The following is an 8,932-nucleotide window of genomic DNA, read 5'->3' as shown; positions in this document are numbered from 1 at the left end:
AGGTTTAGATTTCTAGTGTTGTAAAAGGCATTTATTTTCCAATAAACTGATCTCTTTCTAGATGCTCTGTCTAGAAAGACAATATCTTGAATATTCATTATGGTGAATTTTATACTTTTATTGTAAAAATGTCCATTTTGGGGGGGGAGTCTACTTGATGATTGTTGGAGGTCACTTATTTGAGACATACACATTTACAAATCTGAGTTTTAAATAATTTAACACGTTTATACAATAAGCTCTACATTTTTACTTAATTTTAAACTCTTCTGATTTTGTGGGGGTTTTTGAGAATTTAACAAATGTTTTGATCATATATACTTCCAACTCATCTGCCCCTTTATGCATTCCTGATTCATCTCTACCTTACCATCTCTGCCAAGATTATTTTCATATGTTACATTTTTATTTAATGTCACATCAATTTTGGTTCATGCTGTCATTTATTCTTGGAATGGGTCCCTCCACTGGAAAGTGCTGGACCCACCAGGAGCTACACTCTTTAAGAACACTAACTCTTTTTCTTTAGAAGTCAACACCTGCTCCTCAATTTAAGGTTAAAGTTTATGCACCACTTTCCCATCCAGGCAGGAAGGTTGACTAGCTTATTCTTGAGTAGGTCTTATGGAGGTATCTACAACTTCTGTGCTGAAACCAGGGCTCTTTTTTTTTTTTTTTTTTTTTTGAAAGGGAGACTGTTGATGAGTGCTTCAATTTCCTTGGAGCATATATGGCTATTCAATCTTTCTACCTGATCTTGACGTAATTTCTTTCTTTATTTCTTCCTTAACCCAGCTGTCATTGAGTAGCAAGTTGTTCAGTTTCCATTTGTGTGTAGGCTTTTTGTTACTTCCATTGTTGTTGAGGTCCAGCTTTAGTCCATGGTGGTCAGATAGAATACAGGGGATTATTTCAATCTTCTCGTATCTGTTGACGCTTGCTTTGTGACCAACTATATGGTCTATTTTGGAGAACGTTCCATGAGGTGCTGAAAAGAAGGTATACTCTTTTGAGTTTGGGTGAAAAGATCTGTAGATGTCTATTAGGTCCATTTGACTTAGGGCCTCTATAAGTGCCTTTATTTCCCTACTTTGTTTCTGTCTAGTTGATCTGTCCCTTTGTTGAGAGTGGGGTGTTGAATTCTCCACTATTAAAGTGTTGGGATCGATGTATGATTTCAGCTTTAATAATGTTTCATTTACGAATGTACACACTCTTGTATTTGGGGCATAGATGTTCAGAATTGTGATGTCCTCTTGGTGGATTTTTCCTTTGATAAGAATGTAATATCCCTCCACATATTTTTTTATTAATTTTGGCTGAAAGTCTATTTTATTAGATATTGGGATAGCTACCCCAGCTTGTTTTCTGGGTCCATTTGCCTGGTAAACATTTTTCCAACCTTTACACTGAGGTAGTGTTTATTTTTGTTGCAGAGGTGTGTTTCTTGGATGCAGCAGAATGTTGGATCCTCTTTCCGCACCCATTCTGTTAATCTGTGTCTTTTTATTGGAGAGTTGATTCCGTTGATGTTGATAGATAACAGTGACCAATGAATGATCTTACTGTGAGTCATTGCTTGTTTTCATTTAATTTTTGTAGAAAAATTATCTGTATCCTATCTTTTCTTGGGTGTAGTTGTTTTCGTTGGATTAGAGTTTTCCTTGTAGTATCTTCTGTAGGGCTGGTTTGCTGTGTAGAAATTTCTTAAATTTAGTTTTGTCATTGAATATTTTGTTTTCTCCATCTATATTAATTGAAAGCTTTGCAGGTTATAGCAGTCTGGGTTGGTATCTGTGGTCCCTTATAGTCTGCATGACATCTGCCCAGGCCTTTCTGGCTTTCATAGTTTCTGATGAAAAGTATGGTGTGATTCTGATAAGCCTACCTTTATATGTTAGTTGGTCTTTTTCCCTTGTTGCTTTTAATATCTTTTTTTTTTTCGCAGACGTAGCTTAAGTTTTTATTTAATATATTACTGAGGTTCTAGCCTCTATAGTAAGACAAGAAAAAAAAAGTAAAAGCATATATGATGTAAAAGAAGGATTACAAGAACATCAAAATATATAAAATACTTAGGAATAAATTCAACAAGAAGGGCTTCAAAATGAACAATATAAAATGCACTAAGAAAGTTTTAAAGTTATCTATATAACTGATGGCATACACTTCTTATATTCAGGCACAAAATACTCAGTATGGTTAAGCTCTCCAAACTGATCTACAAGTTCGAAAGATGACAATGCATCCACTCCTGATGAGATCTGATAGACTAAGATCAGAAGGAAGGAGAGGGGGACCTCCCCTATCAGTGGACTTGGGAAGGGGCATGAGTGAAGAAGGGGGAGGGAAGATGGGATTAGGAAGGGAGAAGGTAGGGGTTTATGGGGGGATACAAAGTGAATAAAGTATAATTAATAAAAGTTAAAAAATAAATTGATTAATTTTTAAAAAGTATTGAATGAAAATATTTACCTGAGGTGAACTTATCATAGCCCTCCCTCCAATTTTGTTCTTATTAATGTGGCTATTCTACGTTGCACCCATTTCAATACAAACCTTAGGATACGTTTGTTAACTACCTAAAATAAAATTATTGGGATAATATCTTTTTTGTTTTGTAGATTTAGAGTTTTGAGAATGATGTGATGTGAAAAGTTTCTTTTCTGGTGTAATCTATTTGGTGTTCTGTAGGCCTCTTGTATGTTTGTGGACATCTCTTTCTTTAAGTTGGGAAAATTTTCTTCTATGAATTTCTTGAAGATATTTTCTGTACCTTGGAGCCTGGAATCTTCTTTTTCATCAATTACTATTATTCTTAGATTTTTGCCTTTTCATGGTGTCTTTGATTTCTCGGATATTTTGTGTTTGGGACTTTTCTGATTTTACTTTTTCTTTGAGAGAAGTATCAATTTCTGCAAGCCTATCTTCAGCACCAGAGATTCTCTCTTCCATCTCTTGTATTCTGTTGGTGATGCTTACTTTTGTGGTTCCTGATCTTTTCTCTAAGTTCTTCAGCTCCAGAGTTTTCTCTGTGTTTTCTTAATTGATTCTAATTCTATTTTTATGCCTTGCACCATTTCTTTCATCTGTTTAAATGTGGCTTCCTGTCTCTGTATGATGGCCTCTACATTTTGTTTATTTCTTCTTTATATGCCACTAATTATGCCTCTACTTGTGTCTCTGTTTGGCTATATTTGCCTGTATATCTTTGAGAGCTTTGTTCTTTTCTTCTTTATTTGCTTCCATCTGTGTGGCAATTCCTTTGAGAGATTTGTTTGTTTCCTCTTTATCTGCCTCTAATAACTGGGTAAACATATCTTTAAAGTCATTTTCCTGTGTTTCTGATGAATTGAAGTATCCATGGGTTTTGGGGGTTGCGGTAAAGCCATGATTTCCTGATTTTTGTTGGCTGTGTTCTTTCACCGACCTCTGGCCATTTGCTTATCTGTAACCTTCACTGTTTGTTCTTGGATTCTGCAGTTCAAACTGGCATCTTCTTTCTCTGGTGTCTGGTGTCTCGAATAATTATTCGAGAAGTTGAGAGAGGTCCAGTGGTTTCAGTGTGTGTGTTGGTGTTTCAGCTGTGCCTGTAGGAGGAAAGTCCACCGGCACAGAGAGACAAATGTGGACAAGTGTGTGTGTGTGCATGGAAGTGTGCCTTGAGGGACAGGGTGCTAGAGAATGTAGAAGCTTTCCGTATGAGGGAGGGGCGCCTTGCTGGCACTGAAGGGTTCACAGGCACTGAGGGTATTGCAAGCGCTGGTGATGATCATGGCTGCAAATTCCCTCGGTATGTCAGTGGCCTATAGGCCTACAGGTCACTAACTGAGCTCCAGGAATTATTTGCCTAAACTCCACTGGTAGATCTACAGATCAGAGTTTCAATTTCCCAAGAAACCCTCTGTTTCCGACAGTGGATGTGTGGGTGGGAGGGATCTGATGTCTGGCTGCTAGCTTAGAAGCACCCTGGACCTGAAGCTCTGTAGGCACTTGAGGGCGCACTCACTCTCTAGTAGGACAAATCGCGAAGCCCAGGGTTCCTCCTGTTCTCTACTGGCCGGTTTGGACCTGCCGAGTCAAATGTGGCAGAATGCACTCAGTCACCTCAGTGGTGCTGCAGCTGCTGAACTTGGGAGGCCAGCTGTAGCTGCAGAGCTGGAGTGTCCAGGTGCCTGCTGGGAAGTCCAGGAGAACCACAACAGTGGTCCCCAGACCTAGGTGGCCCGGCACCTGGTGTACCTGGGTGGTTTGGCAGGTCTGCTGGACTTCCCAGCAGGCACCTGGACACTCCAGCTCTGCAGCTACAGCTGGCCTCCCAAGTTCAGCAGCTGCAGCACCACTGAGGGATTGGGCAGCCCATACAGTCACTGGCTGGGAGGCCCTGTGGAGTCAGTACTGCCGCTTGCAGACTTGGGCTCTGGGAAGAATTGTACTGCAGATCTGGGACTCTTGGCAGGAGGGTTCAGCTGGCTGGCTGCTGCTGCTGAGGAACTAGGAACCCCACCTCTGCTGTCTCTAAAATGTTATTTAAGTTTCCACTACTACTGTGCATTTACAGATTTGAAGTTGTCCATAAAATAAAGTTGTCCGATATTGTAAATTTCTAGTAGTTAGCTGTTCCAGTAAGATATAGATAGATGGGATATGTAGGTAGATGATTGATAGATAGATAGATAGATAGATAGATAGATAGATAGATACATAGATACATAGATAACATACATACATACATACATATATACATACATACATAGATACATAGATGCATAGATACATAGATACATAGATAGATACATGGACAGATATAAATTATATCAAACCTTCTTAGGAAAACCATGATCAACTGTTGAACTATACAACTGAACACCTGTCAGCAACGGTGTTTGATTTGTTTGCTGCTGGGACAGAGACAACAAGCACAACGCTGAGATATGCTCTCCTCCTGCTGATGAAGCACCCACATGTCACAGGTAGGTAGGACATAGGTGATGAAACACGCATATAAGATGATGAGAAGATGCTGCAAGTGGCCTGCATGTCGCTATTCAGCACCTCAGTATTTAACGTTCTGTTCTACTGGATGACTGAGAAAAATAAAGAGAGCATGGCTGGTCCAGCATCTGCATTCGCTGGCAGGTGCAGTAGTAGGCACTATCAGCATACATTGGACTGTGGATGCATATTGATTTATTGCCCAAATTGAGAATTACGCACCATACAAATATTTTTTTAATATTTATTACAATTTATACATTTTGCATCCTGGCTGTAGTCTCCTCCCTCATCTCTTCCCAAATCCACACTCCCTCTCTCTTCTCTCCTATGTCCCTCCCCTAGTCCACTGATAGGGGAGGTCCTCCTCCACTATTGGACCCTAGCCTATCAGGTCTCATCAGAACTGTCTGGATCCTCCTTCTCTGTGGCCTAGTAAGGCCACCTCACCAGAGGAATGTGAACAAAGAGAAAGTTCATGGCACTTACTGCCCCTGCTCTGCTTGCTGGGAAACTCCTATGGAGACTGAGCTACCCATGGACTGCATCTGAGCAGGGGGTCCAGATCTTCTCCATGTCTTTGCAGGCACCCCTGAGCCCAGATGTTTTGACTCCATTGCCTTACTTGTGGAGCTCCTGTCCCCTCCATGTATTTCTATCTCCCCTTTCTTCCATAAGATTACCTGCACTCTGCCCAAAGTTTGGCTGTGAATCTCAGCATGTGCTTTGATATCCTGCTGGGTAGAATCTTTAAGAGGTCCTCTGTAGAAGGCTTCTGTCCTGTCCCCACCTCCCCTTACTTTCAATGTCTATCCTGTTTGCCCTTCTGAATGAGGATTAAACATCTTCCCTAAGGTCCTCCTTGTTTAGCTTCTTTAGGTCTGTATATTTTATTATGTTTATCCTACATTCTATGGCTAATATCCACTTATAAGTGAGTATATGCCATGTGTGTCTTTCTGCTTCTGGCCTTTTCTAGTTCCATCCATTTGCCTGCAAATTTCATGATTTCCATGTTTTTAATTGCTGAGTGGTATTCCACTGTGAATCTAGTCACTCAATGAAAATATAGCTGGAGTAACATTTTAAAATGCAAATGCACACACCTATAATTTTAAAACGAACACTAAATTTTGACAGATACCTAATTTCAGATGTCTTTCATTACTAACTATAATAGCTGATAATTATTTAAAGTTTGTTTTTTAAATACTTAATTACTTCTTATTTGCTATCATGGCTCTAAATAATAAATACATGCTAATGAGTAATAATAACTATTTTCTAGGATAATGTCTTAAGTCTTTATCACAGCAGTTCTGTATGTCTAAATTTACTCCTAGTCATGAAATTATGTTTATAATTCTTCTGAGGCACAACCGTCATGCCCTGGGTGACCTTGTATTAATGTAACAAACATGCCACAGTTCCCAGAACACATGCAACAATGCCTGACGTGGTGGCACATGCTTCTAATCTCAGCACTGGAGAGAAGAAAACAATAGAACTGAAATGTGCAGTGGACAGAGGGTCTGGCCCAATCAACTCACTCTAGGCTCCCAGACCCTGGGACAAAACAAGGGGAAATGACTCCAGAAGAGCAACACCTGAGACTGTGACCCAGCATCCAGAGCCTGAGTAAATGTGTGCAAATACACATATAAATAACACACACACACACACACACACACACACACAGGCATGCACTTGCATACACTAGTAACTAGTAGGAGAGTGGTAGGAATACAATCACAATGTGTGTGTGTGTGTGTGGGTGTGTGTGTGTGTACTGACCAGTGATCTCTTTAAATTTTCTATTAATAAATGACGTTTTGGGTCACCTTCATTATGCCCTGGCCAGGCCTGCATTGTTGTGACAAACATGTCACTTCTCTTCTTCCCACTCTTCTCTCTGCAACTCACCAGCTAAAGTCCAGGAAGAAATTGATCATGTGGTCGGCAGAAACCGCAGCCCCTGCATGCAGGACAGGGGCCACATGCCCTACATGGATGCCATGATTCATGAGGTCCAGAGATTCATTGATCTCATCCCCAACAGCTTGCCCCATGAAGTGACCTGTGATGTGAAGTTTAGGAACTACCTCATCCCCAAGGTAAGCTTGTTTATTGCAACCCTGTGCTCTCCATGCTCCCAGGTTCACAGTGAGGCTCCAGTGCTCTGAGTCACTGTGCTACGGTGGCCTGTGCTGCTGCATGATTAAGAAGGCAGCTCTAGAGAGGGCAGGGACATAGTAGTGACACCTCCACATTTGCTCTGCCTTCCAAATAGTTCAGCAAAGCTTGGGTATTTACGTTTCCATGTTTGTTTCCAACTTTTGTCAGTGTCCCCAAAGAGTCTTCTGGAATTTTTAGCATTGTTGGAAAACTACCAGTTAATTGGAAGGAGCTTATATCCTGATTTCTTCAAGTCTTCCATAAATGTATGTCATTCACTTATTTTTGCTGTTTATTTTTCTGTGTAATATTTTCTTCTCAATGATGTAGCTTGAAAATATTTCCTTAGATTTTATGGAACAATTAATGCTCTGTTATAATTTTTCAAATGACTCTGAATTTCTTTTTATATGGTTTATAGAAAAATTGATTTATTCATTTTGTTGTTCTTATGTTAAATACCCTTGCAAATTTTACTAGTTGTTTCTAATTATTTGTTTGGAAATGTATGTGGAATTTCAAGGTGTTTTCTGAGTTAATATTTCTGTGTATGTTTTCATATTCTCATCCTTATTTCTGCTTATGTTATTATTGTGCCAGTTTATAAATAACAGCTAGCCCTGAACAAAGCTGGTTTTTAATGTCTTCACTCAAAAAAATCCAATTATAATAAATGTAAACAGGCCTGGAAGAATATGGGTCCAATCAGAGAATAGAAAGCAGAGCAAAAACTCAAATTAATAACTTAAGATATTCATTCATGAAACCTTCCCAAGAAACAGCTGATATTCACCTAAATACTAATAGATAAAAATAATTCAATGAAAAGATTCAACTAATCTAAGGGACAAACTAATTTCATTTCTGTTCAACAAGGAGTATACCTTGAAGGTTCAAGCTTGAAATCAAGGTAATATTTTAAATAATATTTTGTGCTCTCTGGGGTTTAGTGAAATACTAATCCAATTTCCTTTATTGAATTTCTGTTATAGAAATAAGCATCACTGTTCAACTGGTCTATGATAATACAAATAAGCAACTTGTTCTGCTGGAGCGAAGCCAATGATATCGGCAGAGATAGTAAGCTGTGATGAGAAAAATAAGTTTTTCCTGCAGTTTTCTTGATGCACAATATATCAGATTTTTTTGGATATTAAAATGTTTCTGCTCCTTTGAACTCTATTATTGCAGGAGAGAGCAGTCACAGGTGCTGTGCAAACAAGTGAGGATGGCTGTAGTCAATGCTTATGGAGGTTGAAATATAATTTTTACTTACTTTCCACAAATCAAAAATGTTATTTCAGTTTTTTAATTTTAAACATGTTTATTTCAGTTGCACTGCTGAGAGTGAGACAGAAAGACAGAGAGAGAGGCAGGAAGGGAGGGAGGAGGAGGATTACAGCTTGTTGGGCATTCCTGTCTGTTAGAAATTTGGGGATGACATGAGGTCAGTTTTTACTACATGAAGATAATTTTGCAGCATCAGCTCTAACCAATTCTATGAGTCTCCGGAAGCTTTTTTCTTATTTAGCTTTAATTGCACTTAGAACATAATCATCCCTTCTTAATTACTCTTTTTAATTTATATTGTTTTATTTTATTTAACTTAATTGCCTAAGAGCAACTTCAACATGTCAGGAAAAATAGGAGGGGTGTTTGTGGATTCAGTGATTAATCACCCAGTAGACTTTTCTCTGAGGAAATAAACCTTAATTCTCTGAGGCCAGCGAAAAACTTTCTGGGGCTGGTGTAAAACAGGGAA

General features: G+C 39.1%; 1 protein-coding gene across 3 annotated transcripts; it reads left to right on the top strand.

Moving 5' to 3' along the window:
* The first annotated feature begins 4,764 nt into the window (after positions 1 to 4,764).
* LOC129679141 (cytochrome P450 2C50-like) lies at positions 4,765 to 8,352 on the top strand. 3 transcript variants are annotated; one of them, XR_008720519.1, is made up of 3 exons: positions 4,765 to 4,973; positions 6,922 to 7,436; positions 8,163 to 8,352. XR_008720519.1 is itself a non-coding variant. In XM_055610062.1 (3 exons), exons 1-3 carry the CDS (start codon positions 4,952 to 4,954, stop codon positions 7,366 to 7,368), a joined length of 240 nt encoding a protein of 79 aa, XP_055466037.1. In that variant the 5' UTR covers positions 4,790 to 4,951; the 3' UTR covers positions 7,369 to 8,352. The 3 variants fall into 3 exon arrangements, 1 of the variants encoding a protein (XP_055466037.1); XM_055610062.1 differs by having other exon boundaries at positions 4,790 to 4,973; positions 6,922 to 7,109; positions 7,339 to 8,352; XR_008720520.1 differs by having other exon boundaries at positions 4,792 to 4,973; positions 6,922 to 7,109.
* The last annotated feature ends 580 nt before the right edge of the window (positions 8,353 to 8,932 follow it).

Source organism: Psammomys obesus, unplaced genomic scaffold (genome assembly GCF_907164565.1).
Source record: "Psammomys obesus unplaced genomic scaffold, mPsaObe1.curated_primary_1811, whole genome shotgun sequence".
NCBI lineage: Eukaryota > Metazoa > Chordata > Mammalia > Rodentia > Muridae > Psammomys > Psammomys obesus.
Note: the sequence above shows the minus strand (reverse complement) of the source record. Positions and strands in the feature narration are given on the sequence as shown.